At 35.6% G+C, this 17531-nt stretch overlaps 2 protein-coding genes across 4 annotated transcripts in view; one reads left to right on the forward strand and one right to left on the reverse strand.

Moving 5' to 3' along the window:
* Positions 1 to 17531, forward strand: part of COG5 (component of oligomeric golgi complex 5) — a 174040-nt gene that overhangs the window by 17533 nt on the left and 138976 nt on the right. The gene's annotated exons all lie outside the window — the stretch shown is intronic.
* On the reverse strand, positions 11241 to 17213 carry GPR22 (G protein-coupled receptor 22). 3 transcript variants are annotated; one of them, XM_053943082.1, is made up of 3 exons: positions 16853 to 17213; positions 15580 to 15840; positions 11241 to 12874 (listed from the first exon to the last, which is right to left on the reverse strand). In XM_053943082.1, exon 3 carries the CDS (start codon positions 12847 to 12849, stop codon positions 11548 to 11550), a length of 1302 nt encoding a protein of 433 aa, XP_053799057.1. In that variant the 5' UTR covers positions 12850 to 12874; positions 15580 to 15840; positions 16853 to 17213; the 3' UTR covers positions 11241 to 11547. The 3 variants fall into 3 exon arrangements, with proteins under 3 accessions (XP_053799057.1, XP_053799056.1, XP_053799058.1); XM_053943081.1 differs by having other exon boundaries at positions 14784 to 15840; XM_053943083.1 differs by lacking the exon at positions 15580 to 15840.

A 17531-nucleotide genomic window follows, 5' to 3' on the forward strand; every position in this document is an offset into this window, starting at 1 on the left:
TTGATAAATTATTATGCTTTTGAGCTGTCTATGGACAGGCACATAAGGCGCAAATTGTGTTTGCATTGGTAGCACATTCAGTTCAGTGTTTGAGATTAAGCCAGTATTTCTTATTTCTTAAAATTACTGTGACTGCAGTGTTTTCCATTTGCTTTGGTAATACATCAGATGGTCTGGGGTTTTGTGATCTAGAGGATGTATCTGGGGTTTGTAGTGTCACCTAATGCTGAAATAAAGGAACTTGGGAATTTTGAAAGAAGAACTGATTGGAAAGGAAGAATAGAAGGGGTGATGAAAAGGGAAATTGTGGAAGATGATCTTGGCAATTGCATCATCCTATCTTTTTTCATTAATAGGTTTAAATGTAAGGGCCAGGTCTCATAGTTATTTTTTTTTCCCCAATTTTTGTTTATTTTGCGATTAGTGAATTTAAATGTGTAATTCTAAAATCTGAAAACTATACTTATATTCTCTTTCTCTAATTACAAAATTCTCCTTCTTCTCTCTTCTCAAAGTATTCCTATAGAGCAGTAAGGAATTATACCAAACCTGTTTCTCTTTTGCTGTTAAGGCATATTTGTTCCCCACCAGAAGGATGGCGTTGCAACAAGGTTTGGACCTTGTTTTTGCTTTATCCATTGATCTTTTCAAGTGTTTGAACAGTAAGTATTTTTGTATTTGTTAGCTAAGGTGTGTCATAAGAGTGGAGATATGAAAGGATATGAGAGAACCAGGAACACCGATAGGCTTGTATTTATGAATGTTTGTGTTCGGCCAAATACAGGGTGAATACTAATTCAGAGGATTATTTTTATTTTTAATTGGTTTGAAGCAGTTATGATTGTGTAATTAGTACAGATCCTGGGGCATCTTTGAGTTTTGAGACAAAGTGTTGTTACTGGATAGTCATACTTATTCAGTAGAACTACATAATTAAATGTAGAAAGAAAAGCTCTGGGTTTCTGTTTCCAGGTGACATACAAAAGCTAGCAAGACCAAAAGATGTCTGCAAGCTCTGTCTGCCTTTGAATCTGGTAATTTTTGTGCACTGACTTTAAAAACTCTGTATTAGTTAAAAAAAAAAAAAAAAAAAGACCAGACCAAAGATGAAAAGAAAAATTAAAAAAAATACTTAAGTACTTTTGACTGAGAGAATGGAAGGGACACAGAGGTCAGTGGTGAGTCTTTGAGAGATGATCTTTTTGCAACTTGTAAATTAGAAATACATTGTAGAGAGTATGAGTAGATTGCAAGAATTTGAAAATAATTTGCATTATCTCTTATATATTACATAAACAAAGCAAAAGCTGTGTGTATATGGTCATGAAGAGAAAGGCAAGTTGAATGACATAATTCCAAACAGTTAATGAATGCAGGGATACCAACAAAACAGAGTGATGTCATCTCTAAATTTGTGGTATATTCTTACTCTATTTCAACAGGCATTAAAGTTCAAGTAGACAACAAAAAGCTAGGGCTCTTAAGTTGGTGACACAAATAACTAGAATGGAAAAAATTAGTTCTCTAGTTCCATTTACATCTGGAATGATACATCTGAAACAGTATGGATCCAGTTGTCTGTCCTGCTCTGGGTGGAAATTCTGCAAGGAAATTGCAATTTTATGTTTCTGGCTAAGTATGCATAGGTGCTGTGTGAATCTCTGGTAGGAATTGGCATTTATAACTTTCTCTGTTCCCTCTGTCTGAGCATTTATATACTTGGAGATTCAATAGTAAACTGCAGGTTAGTTCTCCTAGAATTAGTGATCTCTAAGGTGATCAGATTGGTGGTTTGAGTTCAATGGATGGTCACTTGTCCATGGGAAGGTGTGGAGAAATGTCACACATATTTTTTATAGGGATGCTGGCTGAGGGTAGCTGAGATTTGTTTTTCTATGGCTGATAGTGAGATCAGTTGTTTAGTGGTCAAAGAAATAACACTGAGAAGCAGTTTCTGATATTGATCTTTTTCTTTCTGCTGGGACTGAAGCATTTATTAGTGTGTAACCCAGTGATTGAACAGAAAAAGAGCATGGTTCATTCAGAAATAACACTTCAATATTGTATGTCTGACAAAACAAAACAGTTTCTATTTCTTTTTGAACAAACAGATTCATCAGTAGAGTAAGAGAGAATAGAAATGGATAAAATGGACAGGTTACTTCTGGTGACCAAGGAAAGAAGTGAGCATTGGATTAGAATGATTACTAGAAGATCAAATAATGGTGGTAGCAAATAATTTTCAGAAAATTCCATTGAGGATCACAGAAAGAGAAGTTTCAGTAGAAGTAACTGTAAATGCATATAGATCTGAAAGTCAGCTAACAAAACCCAAAAGCTGTTACTTTCACAACCCACTGAATTAAACCAGAATAACCGAATCATTGCATGTTTCCGAAATGTGTGGAAGAACAGTGTGGGGAGCCTAGACTACTTGTCCTCTGCAGCCAGTGCTTTAAAGTCACCCGTTTCTAACACAGGAAATGTTATTTTGTGTTCTCTTATAGTAAACAAACTTACTGGATTTGGAAGACATTTGTTGCCAGAGTGGCAAGTTGTGATGCATAGGGCAAACTGAGAACAGACAGAGTGTTCAGTGTTTCATTTTCGAAAGAGCTGATTTTCCATTGCAGAGGATCTTCTGTTCAGTAGGTGGGGCAAATGTATTTAGTCAAACTTGAAAGCTGAAAGCTTGCTGAGAAGACAATATTAGGTTGTGAAATACTGGCTTTTTAGCCATCAAGAAAAGAGGGTACTCCTGGCTGAAGGCCTGTTCTAATGTAGTGGCAAAGCAAAGACAACAACTACAATTGGAAAACAATGTATAAATACCACTGAATGCATTACAAATATAGATTATAGGTATGAAAAATCTAAAATATTGCAAAAAAAAATTTATGACTGACTGGAACCAGAAAGACACCTATCATGGAATAAAGTTATTAATATACTAGTTTCCAGATTGTTCATAAAGATGGAGAACAGGCGGATTTTTCAGCAAGCGCTTGTTTTCTCTTTGAAGAAAGGGTAATTTGTTCTTCCATAGAGTAAGGATACCAACAACTAACAAGGATGTTACACAAGTGTGCTAAGTTCCCAGAGGCATTAGTTTGTAATTCCTTACTGAATAGGGAAGGAGAAAGTCCAAGTTGTGTTGTTCTAGCATTCAGAAGAAGATGGTATTTCTATTGATATCAATCTCAAGTAGATACAAAGCTTCTCTAAAAAAAATAATAGGCAAGTTGAATTCATTTGAACAAAGAATTCAGGGCTGTAAAGCTGAATTAATGGTAGTCAGTTACCTTTTTATGGAAAATATGTGTTGCCAAACAAATGTATGTGTTTTACTTACTGAATTGATTAAAGAAATAGCGTAGATACGTTATAGATTTATGTGCAAAAATTTAGATGACTCAAACTTCCCTTTAAGTTATTTTTTCCCCAAAGCAGGTATTTAAATAAGCCATATTCTCCTCACCTCACAGTTGCTCTACATTCTTAGTAGATGATTTTGTTACTGGGGGAGCTGGAAGAGAGAAACAGGGTAAACTGCAAAGCTTTGGAATTGGACCATGTCCTTGCTGGGATTCCTTCACCAGTGTTGTTTCTGTTCTTGCATTCATGCAGCTGTGTCAAACAAATCTGTACTTGTGCAAATGGTGTAGGGAATTGTGCTCTACAGATAAAAACAGTTTTGTGGTTACCTGTGAATAAATGCAATTATACATGTCACAGTGGGTGATTAAGTGGGCCCTTTTTCTTGAAGATTAAGACTGTAGAGGTGCATTCATGGGGAGAAAATAAAGGACCACAGAAGGGCTTTTGGATTAACAGGGAAAGAAATGGCAAGAGCTAAGGACTGGAAAATGAGGCCTGGCAAATTCAGAAGTATAAAATAATTGAAAAACTGGATTATATACACAATTTTGTTGTAATTCTTCAAGTAAATACTGGTTGCTCAAATCTTAAACATAATAACGAATTTTATTCTGTTCATTTCTAATTAAAGTACAGCCAGTTCTGGTTAAAAAAGTCCAACCAAATAGTTATGAAAAGAAGACTGAAGACTAATCTTTGTTCAGGCCCTGGATGGAGCCAGTATCCCTGTAACTATTGTTACTAGCTATCCCTGTAACCATTGTTACTATTGTCATGCCTAAAAGATCAGTGAAGGTGTTACAGTATGTAACACAAAGTAATGAGAAGTGTAGAGTAAGATTTCATTCTTCATGGGAAACAGCTTTAAAAATAGGCTGTTTTCACAGGAGTAGTTTTTTCTCTTTGTTGTCCATACACATAATTTGCAAATATCGTTTTAAGCTTTTTTTCAGCTCTGCTCAGTTACTGTTTGAAACCTGAAATAGTCCAGTTGTCTTATGTGTTTACCTTTCAGATCCAGCCTTCAGTTATTCACAGGCATTAAGTCTAATTACTGGCTTTGTTATCTTAAAGTTAGACCTCCTTCAGCTGAAAACCAGCAGGGTCTCATACCTTTTTTCATGTAATCTCAGGGAAAAATGTGGAAAACCTAACCTCATTAATAGAAGGAACTTCCTATTATTTTGAGAACATACTGTTTCTCTGCCAGGTTGTCAGCAATTTCAAAGATTCCCCCCTTGCCCCGTTTTAGCAGACTTGATTAGCAAACTAGAGTTGCAGAAACTTTTGACTGGAAGAAAATTCGGGACACAAGAAAAAAAATCAGTGACTGAATCAAAAGTTTCCCACTTTTATTTTAATTTTTTAAACTGCTCTGGAATCTTCACTGGATGCTGTAAAACTGAGGCAAGATTTATTAGAAGCTTCTGAATATATTAATATTTTTAAAGATCTCTTTACTTGTCTTCATGTGCACTTTTCTGTACTTCATCGCTGTTTGATGCAAGTGCAGATGATCTGTGTACGTCCATTTTAATAATTTTGACTGTGGAAGGTTATGTGTCCATAATATGATCTTTACCCACAGATTCTCTTCATAGAATCACAGAAGGGTTTAGTTTGGAAGGGGATCTTAAAGACTTTCTACTTCCACCCCCCTGCTGTAAGCTTAGACACCTTCCACTAGACCAGGTTGCTCAAAGCCCTATCCAGCCTGGCCTTGAATACTTCCAGGAATGGAGGTTCCACAGCTTCTCTAGGCAGCCTGTTCTGTGCCTCACCACCCTCACAGTAAAGAATTAATTCCCAATAACTAATCTAGACTTGGCCTGTCAGTTTGAAGCCATTTCCCTTTGCCCTGTCATGACATGGTCTTGTAAAAAAAGCCTTCTTGTATGTCCCACTGATAACTGGAAGGTGCTCTGAGGTCTCCTCAGAGCCTTCTCTTCTCCAGGCTGAACAGCCCCAACTCTCAGCTCTCTTCACTGGAGAGTTGCTCCACCCCTCTGATGTCTCCATGGCCCTCTGGACTCGCTCCAACAGGTCAACATGTTTGATGGGTTGGGGCCCCAGAGCTGGACACAGCAGTCCAGGTGAGGGTCTCATGAGAGAAGAGTAGAGGGAGCATCACCTGCCTCTTCCTGCTGGCCAGATTCCTTTGATGCTGATGAGACCAAGGATACAGTTGACTTTCTGGGATTCAGGTGCACATTTCTGGGTCACAGTGAGCTTCTCATCAACCAATTTTCACATCTTTTGTTTTGTTTGTTCTCATTCATTGATAGGTCTCACTAGTTGTTAGAGCACTTAGCAGAAGTAATAATCTTCCTCAATATTAAGGTGTTTTACAACAGCAGTGCTCACACTCACCTTTTGTTTTGTGATGATACATACGTGGCAAATAGTGTTCCTTTCTCATTTTCTTTTGTCTTAAGCAGGTTTTCAGCCCATTGGAAATGCAGCCTAGTACACAAATTATCACTGATATTTGTAATAACTTACTGATGTGGGAAGATGTCCTTTTCTCCTCCTTATCCCTTCTTCTGTCTGTGACAGGGATTTATAAAAAATACCTTGAAATAAAATTTGGAAGAAAACAGTGGTGCAGAGTAGCAATAATTGAGTTGAAATTGAGTTTAATTTGAAGTAAAATCTCACAACAGATTGTGAGAGTTCCTGGTACAGTAAAAAGTAAAACTGTGCTAATACATCTATGTTGATAGCAGTCTGACATAGCCAGAGTGACAGATTTCACAGCAATGTTGTTTCAGCAGTGACATTGATTTGTTTATTAGATACGGTATCAGGTTAAACTGTTACAATATATGGTACGAAGTTAGAGATCATATCAGGGTAACAGAAACTAAAAATATATTTCCAAAAACCATCTTGGAAAGGAAACAAGAGTGTGCTGTGTGCCAACAGCTTTGTGCTCTCAGCCTGCCTGCCTGCTTGCCTGGCTGCGATGTCAGGAATCAGAATGGGGATGTAGGAATGCTTACATGCAAAGGACACAGTTCATTCAAATTATAAAAAGAATCGGTTTAGTAATTTCAGATTGTGTACCTATCACACAACTTTCACTGTAAATCTCCTGTTTTTTTCATTTCAAGTAAATTTCTTTTCATTGTGTGAGAATTTCTTTGTAAAATAGGAAAACAAGATGATACAGAAATCTATAAAGTAAGCACACAAGAAGATATTTCCCCATTCTGTTTCAATTTATAATAATCACTGAAGTGTAATTTTAGCAAAGAATATAAAGATGCCTAATGATATATCACCTTCAATTTATTACTCTACAAAAATAATTAAATTGTGATAAAGAAGCAGTAGTTGAACACATACTGTGGTAGTGAAAGACACTCAAAGCATCCAGATGAACTGAAGTTATCTGACTAAAGGAAAATTCAATACCCTGTTTTAAAATGTATCACTGAGAGCACGTGCTTAACCTTTCAGGTCTTTTCTTGTAATGCTGGTACCCTGTGTGTACTTTGTACTTTATCTGTAGGGAAAGAGGTAATAGAATTGTGCATGCTTTTGGTTTGTCAGTTATGCTGTGTATATTCTGCTAAATCAAAAGCCGTTTCTGGAGTTGCTATTCATCTTGCTCTCCCCTCTCCTCCCAGCAATTTTGGCACAACCACACATCACACTCAGTGATTCAAAGACAAGATCTTATTTTTTTGGCTGTTACAACCTAAAGAATAAGGTTAGCATTTTTTCCACAGCAAGTGTGTGTTGCCCTCTGCCTTTCTGTGATCCTGATGGCCGTAGCTGCCTTAGAGTGCTTCCTTCTGCCTTCTGCCCTTTTCTGCTGGACCTGTACTCTTCTCCTTCTTCACATCCTTCTTCTTTAACTCATATTGGCTCTCAGTGATTTTGATTTTCCTTTAGTCAATTAGTATGTGTTTTTTTCCTTTTTTTTTTTAACCTTCCCCCACCAAAACAAAACCCAAACACTGGATTTCATTTTGCTTCTTGAATTGCACAAGTGTTCTGTGAAGTAGAAAAAGGTGATGGTAATTATAGAGTCAGATTCTTCTTTCCTCTTGGTGTAAGACAAATACATTCAGTGATATAATGGCAGAATGTGTGAAGGAGGAGTGGAATTCGGCTCTTATAAGGCTGGAAAATTTTAAGACAGAAGCTGATTGTTCTTAGCTGTATGTTGGAGATATTTTGTCTGAATAATGAGGTAACAGAAGAGTAATTTAGCATATTCTAGATTTTTTAAATACTGCATTGAAACTTTGCCAAAGAATGCTGTATTCTCTCCTTTCAAAGAGGTTTGATGGCAATCGGCAACTAAAACTTTTTTTGTAGGAAACAAACATAAGTCTAGAATATTCAACTATCAAAGAAGTTTGATGATTGGCAAATACATTGCTTTAAAAAGAAGTACTATGTGCACTGCAATATAGTATATTTAATGGTTAACACAACAGAAATTTTGTTCTTCTGTCTGGGTAAATTCTGTTGCCTTTCAATGTATTATTTAATTTAAAATAAAAAAAATCCAGCAAGGGTGGGGAAGATAGGATGTTCAAATTTATGTGTGGTGGGACATAGTGCCTGTCAGTCCAGTTCAGTGATACTCTTACCACACCTCCTTCATATAAATAAAAAATAGATGCTGATGTTAAACCTACTTTTTGGTGTGTACAAATCAATAATAATTATGTATGACATACATGTGTGCATTTATGTAACAACAAAGGAAGAGGGGTTAATTGATCTGATGTGTATCCAACTGCATACATTTTTAATCTATTAATATATTTAGAAAGTACAAAAGTGGCTGCTATTCCCTTGGCGCTAATAGGGTAAGCAGAACTTCCGACCATGTGTGGATTATGTGCCTTGTAATCCATAAAAATTGTTGCGTACTAGAAACTAGATATTTGTGGTGTATTTACATTTCACAGGTTTGTGATGTACTAGTGTGTGAAGGTATGCTTCTTGAATATCCTAATAGATCCTGGCACTGCACTCTGCTTATTTTGGTATTTTTAGTGTGGGATAATCTCATTTTATAACGTAAAATTGAATGGAAATGCATTTGCAGTTAAAAAACAACATAGTCAGATAGCAGCTAATACTTTAGAGACAGAGAACGCGTAGAAATTGGCAGTGCTTGCTTGTGTTTCTGAGTGTTTGCTGGAATTAATATTTTTGGAGTCCTGTAGAATTCTGCTTGCCTTAGGCTGAGTGGTGTGAAATGTAATTGAACTAATGATTCACTGTGGTGAGATCATTTTTAAGAATGTAGTGGGCTTCTTATTGTACAATACTATGGCATAAATTTCCCCTTTTTTCTTCAGCGATGCTGCCTCTTTGCATTCTGTTTTAGTCTATCTGTCAAGCACCCACACCATCATATCACTCCTGAAATCCTCTTGTGTCTGTAGGATATGTAGTGTGTCTTCACAATTTACTTTTTATTTTGTCTTGTGTTAAATTTGTCATGTGGTACAGATAACGTATGGTTCTGTTTTATGATGGTTTCTGGGTGTATGTAGGATGGCACATATTCTTACTTGTATTCCTTCCTGCTGTATGTAGAATTTTCTGCTGCAGCCCTCAAATTGTACTCCAATGTAGTATAAGTCCCCTTTTTTAAAATTTAATGAAGATGAAGAATAGTAAAAATGAACCTGCTTATATTCGTAAAGGCAATCAATGAGTGTGATCGACACAGCCTTTAAAACTGGGCTTAATCTCTTAGGCAATTCCTAAGCTCCTCTTTCTCTTCTGTGAAGTGCTGCTTCATTGCATCTGATTTTCTAATGAATGAGCTTTTAACACTAAATGTGTAATTCCTGAGGTTTTATTTAATTTTAAGAAGTAAGGTTATGTTGTCAAGAAACCTTTCAAGTCTGAAAGCTTTTCTAAATGCTTTTTTCAGATAAGGACATGATTTAGACTTATTAATCTGTTCATTATCATTTCTCCTTTCCTTCTTTTTAAATGAATGAGTAGTATCTTTCATTTAAGAATGTTTTATTGGAAGATTAGTAATCACTGAAATAATGTTATGATATTAACCCTACACATCCCTGCTTCTAGTGTTCAAAATACAGAGGGTAGCTGGAAAAGGAAATTAAGAAGGGGTACAAAAAAGAAAAAATAATAGTTTCTGCTTAAATATTTTGGGTGTGTTTCTTTTCAGAAATTATTCCCAAAAGAATTTTTTGAAGTGGTAAATGTGGAGGACATGGAATTTAAAAAAAAAAGCTTATTGCATTTGCTTCCTCTCTGCAGCCTCTCAAGATGTAGGATTTCAATCCTTGTAGGAAATCAGAAATAACTTGGATAAAAAAGTGCTTTAAGTGGGTACAATTTAATGCAGGTATTTTTGGGCCAGTTTCCACAAAAAAAAGCTGGTGAAAATATGAAAGTATGTTTGAATATATGTTACACAGTAATTTCACATCATTTCACATCAATCAGATAATAACATTTCTAGGTAGAATTTACCTGATTATAAGTGGCTGTTCTTTGTGTAATATGGAGCTGTAGTATTATATTTTGAGTCTTCTGTTCTAGTCAGCTAAGGCATGAGTTCAAGTAAACTAAGGTACATTACTAGTATTTTTTTAAAGCACAAAACCAGTTTTGGCAATACACATATATTTAATAATTTAGCTATGTGGTGGAAAAGAGCTTTTTTGTTCCCTTAAAACTATGCTTTTTTTTATACGCAACTTCAGAATTCCTAACTTTTTATGTAATACTTTAGTCAAACTAGCTCTCATATTCAAGGGTATGATCTGCTTTTTTATATAAGATAATAGTTATTGGGAATTAGCATTTTAAATATACTGGTAGCTGGTGACACACTGATCAGTTTATGTAACGAGGAGCGAAATCATGCTCATTGATTTTGCAGCTTTTTGTTTTGTTTCCCCCCTCCCTGCCACTGTTTCATTGAAATTAAGAAGTTTTTAGGCATGGCATGGTGCAAACAACTTGACAAACTTATGTTTGGATGAATATCTTAATTTTTGCTTACAGTGCTGTGAGTGATGATAAATTCCTAAGGCTTCTTGATACTTCTATGCAGGTTTAAGATGAAATTGACGAAGACAATGTAGAACAAAAGTATGCCATGGCTGCCCAGGAAACGCAGGAATACAGTAGCTTAGCAGTATTGGTGATTGGTTTGTGACAAGGCAATTGCATGGCTAGAGCTAAACACAGTGGAAAATAATAAAGTTATCAAGGGCAAGAAAAATTACCTGCTACTTTAGCTGTGCCATTTAACAATCATATCTATGTAGATAAATGGTATGAATTAAAAATTTCTGTATGAAAGGTGCTTGTGTCATGCTAGAGGTCAGTGTGAAAAATCTAAGCCTTTGCAAAGGATTGACTCAGTTGGTTGTCTTTTAGCATCAGCCAAATAATTTTCTCATCCATGCTTTTTTCCTTCATTTAGCCTTTCACCCCTGCCCTGTCCTTTGTAATTATTCAAAGTTGTGTATTTTCCATGTAGAAATTGTGGATATGAGATTGCATATGCAAAACTTTTTACTTTTATTAAGAGTACTTTCAATTTTTGGACCAGCATGAATTTTTTTTCCCCATATCCAAAGTTTTTGAACCATTCACTGAAGGACATAATGTAAATGGCTTTTTCGGTGCATGGTAATTGCATGCTGAAGAAGATTGAAATAAGTGGGATATCTAAATATGAGGTCAAAATGCATCCAGGCTGTAGCTGCATAATATTCAGAATACCTCTGATCAATATTGTTTATGAATTAAATTTAAGAACACCATAGCGTACAAAATGGTGAATCTGTGCTATAGAAAAGTATTCCCAAGTGCAATTTTTGCTTAAAAATTCTTTTATATTTAGAGAGAAACTGAGCCATACAAATATTTTTAAAAGTTTGCACTTCTTTAAGGCTATTTATTTTCTAAAAAAAGAGGACTTGAATATTTTTGACAAATATACACATGGTGTTACGCTAACAAACAGCCATGCAACATATATCTTACATAATGAAGAAATTGAATATACAAGACCTACTCTATTTAACATATATATTGAAAATATACAGTCTCGCCAATAGTTAAAAAAGTTTTTCTTATTTGGCAGTATTTTTTTTACTATTTGTTCAAATATTCCGTTTGATGTGTTTTGGTGAATACTGAAATCTAGTCAGTGACAACCTGAGGTACTAAACATTTCTGTCTTACTTCGCTGTCTTCAAAGGTAATCTTTTTGTTCCTTTTAGGCTCTATCCATGAGTTGTGTATCACAGCGTTATTTGGCATGGGATCTGCTTCCACTATTGAAACAACTCGCTTTTTCATCTTACTTTTCAGAACTTTCTGAAACTTTTGCCTCGTGAATGCGTAAAGTAGAGGGTGAAATATAGTTGTTCCATATGCCATTACTAGAAAACATAATCTCAACTTTACCAAAAGGTCACTTGGGCCCAAACATAAGATAGTGGTGTTTAAAACAGAGATGGGTGTCCAGCAGAGAAGGAATGTTGAGATAATCAGAAGGGACATTCTGAAGACTCTCTTTTGCCGTTCTCGTCGCTCCCGGTGCCGTTTTACAGCTCGGCGTAGAGCAATTATGACAGACACGGAAGTCCTTACGCCAAAGACGACATTTTTTCCTGCACTGCTGTGGGACACATCCGTAGTCTCATGCTGCGTGGTCAAAGAAATAGTTTTTTTCTTTCTGTTTTTCTTCTTTTGTCCCGTTGTAAATCTTGTACCAATCCGAATATTTAGGGCCTGGAGTATTTTGGTGTATGTAATTAGCATTACTATAACAGTGAAGAAAAATATTGGGATCTGAACAAGAATGTGGTAGTACATTCCTAGTTCAGTGTGGTACTCATTTGTACTCACACACAGAAGTGTCTTATTTTCCCAAGTACTTGCACTTTGAAGACTGAAAAAGTTGACTTCAATGAAAGGGATCAGGAAGGAAAAAAGTGAAATGATCCATATTGATGTCATTAATATCACAGCCCTTCCCATGGTCAGGATTCGATTAGCAGGTTTTACAGAGATGTCGTATCGGTCCAGCGTGATAGCGAAGACGTTGATTGCAGTTGAAACGCTTGCAAAAGAGACACAAGCCTCATGGAAGCAGCAGATGAGAGCAGTGTTACTCTCCAGAGAAAGCAGAAGGATAACTATAGTTAGAGGAATACATCCCACACAAATTATTACATCAAGTACATGAAGGTTCATTGTAATTATGTTACTGACAGAATTGATTAAGTTGGATTTCATACAGTAAAGTACCAGCACGGTGAGGTTGCTGCCAAGTCCCAAAACAATTTCTAACATCAAAAATCCAGTGAGAGAAACTTGAAAGCTTAATGGATATGACAGTGGTTGGTACATGTTGGTATCGATGTCATCAATGGCATCTCGAACTGTAATGTTAGATTCGGACTGCATGTTGACTTCCAGAATGGGGGACAAGCACATTCTTTTGTTGCAGCTGGTTTTTCTCCTGAAAGGTGAAATAAAATATGGAACTATTTGATTTCTTTTTTTAACACTTATTGTAGTTAAATGCTGGGGAAGGAGGAGGGAGGAAAAGCAATATTCTTACCAAACTCTTCATTTACAGTATATTTAGAGCTTTAATTGGCATGGACTCAAAAGCCTGAAGATCTAGAATAAGGTCTTTGCTTTTTGAAAGAAAGCAGGATTTGTTTGGAAAAAGGAAAAATAGTGAAAAGCTTCCACTTAGGGAGGCAAGCCTTTGTTTATAGTAATGTGGTTTTTCACAAAGGGCTCATTTGTTGAATAAACCATACTTTGTGCATAGCCTTTGTATTGCTTTGAGGGTCATTTTTGAAGAATGTTGTGAAGTATTAACAAATTAGTGATCAAGTTCATTTTAAAAAGCTCTTTTGGAAAAAGAAGTGATAGGAACATGGAGCACTGTTGCTTATGTGTCATAAAAAGGATGTTTAAATTATTTATGCCAATTTATCCACCTCTTTCTTGTAAGGTTTACGGTAGTGCTATATAGTCTGAAATGTGACGTTCTGTAATTCACCAGATTTTTACAGAGTTTAAACCTTCTGTTCATTTTAATCTTCTGTGCATCCATGTGTATGATGCTTGCCACTACAACAACTTTATAAAAGTATATATAATTTCAAATGCAAAACTTATTTGGGTTTGGGAAATTGAGTTTATTATAAAGTACTACATTTCCTTTTTTTCATTTGAATTTTCAATTTCTTCAAGAAATCTGTGCCTACATGGAATGGAAGAGTATTTAATTTTATTCCAGAATATATTTAAGGGAATAATTTCAGCAAATAATATTTTAAAAGAAAATTGTCTCTTTCAGGTTTTGTTTTGGGTTTTTTTTTTGTTTTTTTGGGTTTTTTTTTAATACAAACTGAAATTAAACCAAACAGATTTACATACATAGCATGCTTCTCTTAGGAATAAGTAAGGATCAAAAAGGTATTTATTTTATCTAGCAGATTTTTTATTTTGTGTCTCATCTGCTTAGTTTTACACATGCGGGTAAGTTCTAAATATAGCATCTGCATGTAATACCTGATGTTTGTATGATTTCTATCGTCAGCCAGCTCTTGAGTTTGTAATTGATTGAATAAATAAAAGAGAGGTTATTCAATTTCTTCTTATGATACTGGAGGGTTTTTTTTTCTAGGTAGCTTTAAATTTAAGAGGGGAAATATTTGGCATGAAAATAAATTTGAATGTCGACCTTTGTTCTATTCTGAATACATTAAAACGGATACCACTAAGGTGAACAAAATTGAGCTCTTTTAAAATGAAAGCATGAATTAAGCACACTTGGGATACAGTATGCAAATGGATTTCATCTGCAGTTCTGAAAAGCCTCAGCTGAACAATACTATTAATTGCAAATTGTATGATGAAAATTCTTGGTATTCTTCAACAGTTATTTCACATGTACCTCTTAAATAAAAAAGATGTAAATTAGAACGTATTACTCTCAGGTGTGAAATGAAACAAGAAATATTTCAAAAGCTTTGTTTCATATCTAATTTAGGCAACCTCTATCTGTCTTGCATTAACCCTCAGGGATATGATCTCCTCTTGCATGCTGTCCTGGCTGTGAATGGGTTTCAAGAAACCATTCCACATGCATTGCTGGATAAATGAAGTTCTTTTGTATTAGCATAAAGCCAGGAAGAAATCAAAAGCAGATCTGCTAAAACAAATGACAGTCTCACCCTAACATTAGAGCAACTGAGATTTTGTGAAAACAGAAAACCTCAGATGTGTTAGGTCACCATGAATAGATTAAACATCACCTCGTTGTTGCATTGCCTCGGTTTCGGGAAGCAGAGCTGTGTGGACAGGAGCTCGTTCACCCAGCGCTGCGCGGGCAATGCCGGGGCACCTACCTGGTCTCTGTGCCTCAGGGGCCTGGCACAGCGTGGCAGCAGCTTGGCAGAACCTGACACATGGTGTCACTGAGGGATTTTTGTAATGCACTGTAACCTGGAAATCAAGTGGTAGCTGAGCTCTTATTTCATTTCTTGCAGGTTTTTTTGTTTTCCTTTTTTTTTGTTCCTGCAGTTCAGCAGCAAAAAGTTCTGATTAAACATGGGGACTTCTTAATTGCCTCGGATACTTCTACAGACCAGGGCATATTCTGTGTGTCTGTTATGAGTTTCAAGCCAGCAATAATAAATAAACCTTCTTTTAAGTGATGTTAATTTCCTTCCCCTGTTGCATTTTGTAGAAGCCTGTTTTTATTTTCCAGGTTTAAAGAATAATATTTTCTGATCTCTGCTTTCAGAGTGTGTGTAGACATCCTTAGTTTATGGTTGCGTATTTCTTTCTGTAATATTCCTGCTCATTACTTTTGAGTGATGGCTTAGTGAAAGAAGTTGCTATACATCATAAAATCCAGTTCGTGTGCTTTGAGAGTAACCATGGGTTACCTAATTTGGTTTATTTTGATTTAAGGAGAATATATAACACGATAAAATTGAGAGAAAAATATCCATTAGTCATTATGACAAATAAGTTATTTAACGAGTAGCATAGAAAAAGCTTGGTTAAACCTTTATTCTGCTTGCTGATGAAGTATGCATATTCTCCTTTTGGGATTTCATGTTTCATTGTCTCTTCATGCATCAGTAGTTTCCACAATTCTGGTTTTAAATTATAAATCCCTCTTTAAGAAATGCTCACCATTTTAAGAATCAATCATTGCACTCTTCTTTTAATGAAAATCTGAGCAGATGTGTTAGTCTTCCTTGTATATTGTTGAAGTGTCATGCACATAAATGGTAATGCAAGTGTGTTCCATGTTTTGTTTTTAATTCCTTTATGTCTTAAGAATACATTTTAGGGATGCATCCTGCTGCTCGTAGGTCATACAGCTACAAAGATACCCGGTCAACTGCATTCTTCATATTGTCAGTAGTAAAACTGAATTAGTTGCTGCATGCCCTTGTGAAGGGGAGGAAAAAAAAGGTTAAAAGTAGGGCTTGTAATTTCAAAAATAAAGTAATGCAAGAATGTATTTTCTAATATCACTCATTTCATGAATAAAGGATCTCTAAAATTAGACCTTATAGATTACATAGAAAATCAGTTTGCCTGCTCTCTATTTGCTATTAAAATCATATTCCTCTGTCAGCTTACATGAATTTAGGTTTTATGGACAAGTTTCCTATTCTCCAGATAGTACAGGTTACAAAAAATCCTGGCTAGAAGCAATAACTGTTGGATGCAGAGTGTCTGTGACTAAAGCTAGAAAATGTAGTTTTATAGCTCTGGTGAGCAGGTAGCTTATACATACAACTCTCTTGTCTTTTAATGAGAAACTGAACAGAGTTAATGAGCCTTTTAAAAAATATGCTTTTGTTTAATTTGCACACTGTTATCCTTTCCTTTCTTGAAAAGATGTTTAGCAAATTCATGCTTTTAATAAATGGCTTGTATGTACAGGATAACGAAAGAAATAAGTTTAAAAAAAAACAACAAAAAAAGGGGGATTTCTTGAGTAATCAGAGATTAGTCATATGAGCCAACCTTATAAAGCAATAAGTATGCACTAATTGCAGACTATCTGATCCTTCGAAGAGTAACTGAATAAATCTGAAGCATATTTAACTGCCAATAATTGGAAATATTGCTGAGGGAGGAAAAGCATTTTCCCAGTTGCTTTATGTGGTTGTTTTCCCCAATACTGTATGAGCTTAAACTGTACTGTCTTCATGTTGTACTAACAAAACAGGTTCTTAATATTCTATAAGACTTGCATACAGAATAACATTTTGCTATCATTATATTTTTAATGGGGAAGGGGAAATAGCATTTAAATATTTCCTGGTATTAAATATAACAATATATTACTGATTAATGTAAGTTGAATCTGATCTTTTGCCTTTTTTCCTCCAATTTTTAATTTGGTTTAATGTTGCTTATTCTGCATATCATAATAAGGAACAGGTCTTACCTCTACTAAAGATTTGGTAAATTCTCGATGCAGGTGAAGCAGTTCCAGGTTGGAGGGATTCATTTTGTTCACTTGTTAGCAGAGTAGAAGGGAAAGAGGGTAATAAGCATATCTTCAAAAAATGACCTTAATGAAAATTTGTGCCTGTACTGTGCCATTGTTTCAGCATACTGCTCATGTATACAATTGCTTTAGTTCTGGTTTACAGGCTGCTGCAGTCTCCCACTCTTCCTACGGTAGAATCAATAAGCATCTGAAAAAACATAATGAAAGTAATTTAACATACTGAAGGCTTCTTGTCTCCAGAGACACCACTGAGATTCAAGCTTTCTAAAAAAGAAGAGCAGTGCTTCTGAGAGGAAAGCTTGCGATGGGCAGCTTTTGCAGAATGACAGCCTACCTTGTCGCTTCTCCTCACTGCAGAGAGATGCAGTGCATTCACTAATTTTGATTGGTCAGTGATGTTGGGCTTTAATTGTGCTTCATATATGGGATTGATGCCCTCCCTCCCCCCAATTTATATAAGGATTCTTTTATAAAAGGACTAAATTTACAAATGATTTATGAATTCTGGAATATATTAAGGGTATGCCTGTTTTATTTTTACCTTTTCACTCTTTACTTTGTGTACGCTGGAAACCACATGGCACTGAGGAAAAAAAATCAGGGATTAAACGGT

This window comes from Vidua chalybeata, chromosome 5, assembly GCF_026979565.1.
Source record: "Vidua chalybeata isolate OUT-0048 chromosome 5, bVidCha1 merged haplotype, whole genome shotgun sequence".
Lineage (NCBI taxonomy): Eukaryota > Metazoa > Chordata > Aves > Passeriformes > Viduidae > Vidua > Vidua chalybeata.

Bases quoted from the DNA above. Each gene is read 5' to 3' on its own strand.
- GPR22 (XM_053943083.1), bottom strand. From the start codon at position 12,849: ATGTGCTTGTCCCCCATTCTGGAAGTCAACATGCAGTCCGAATCTAAC.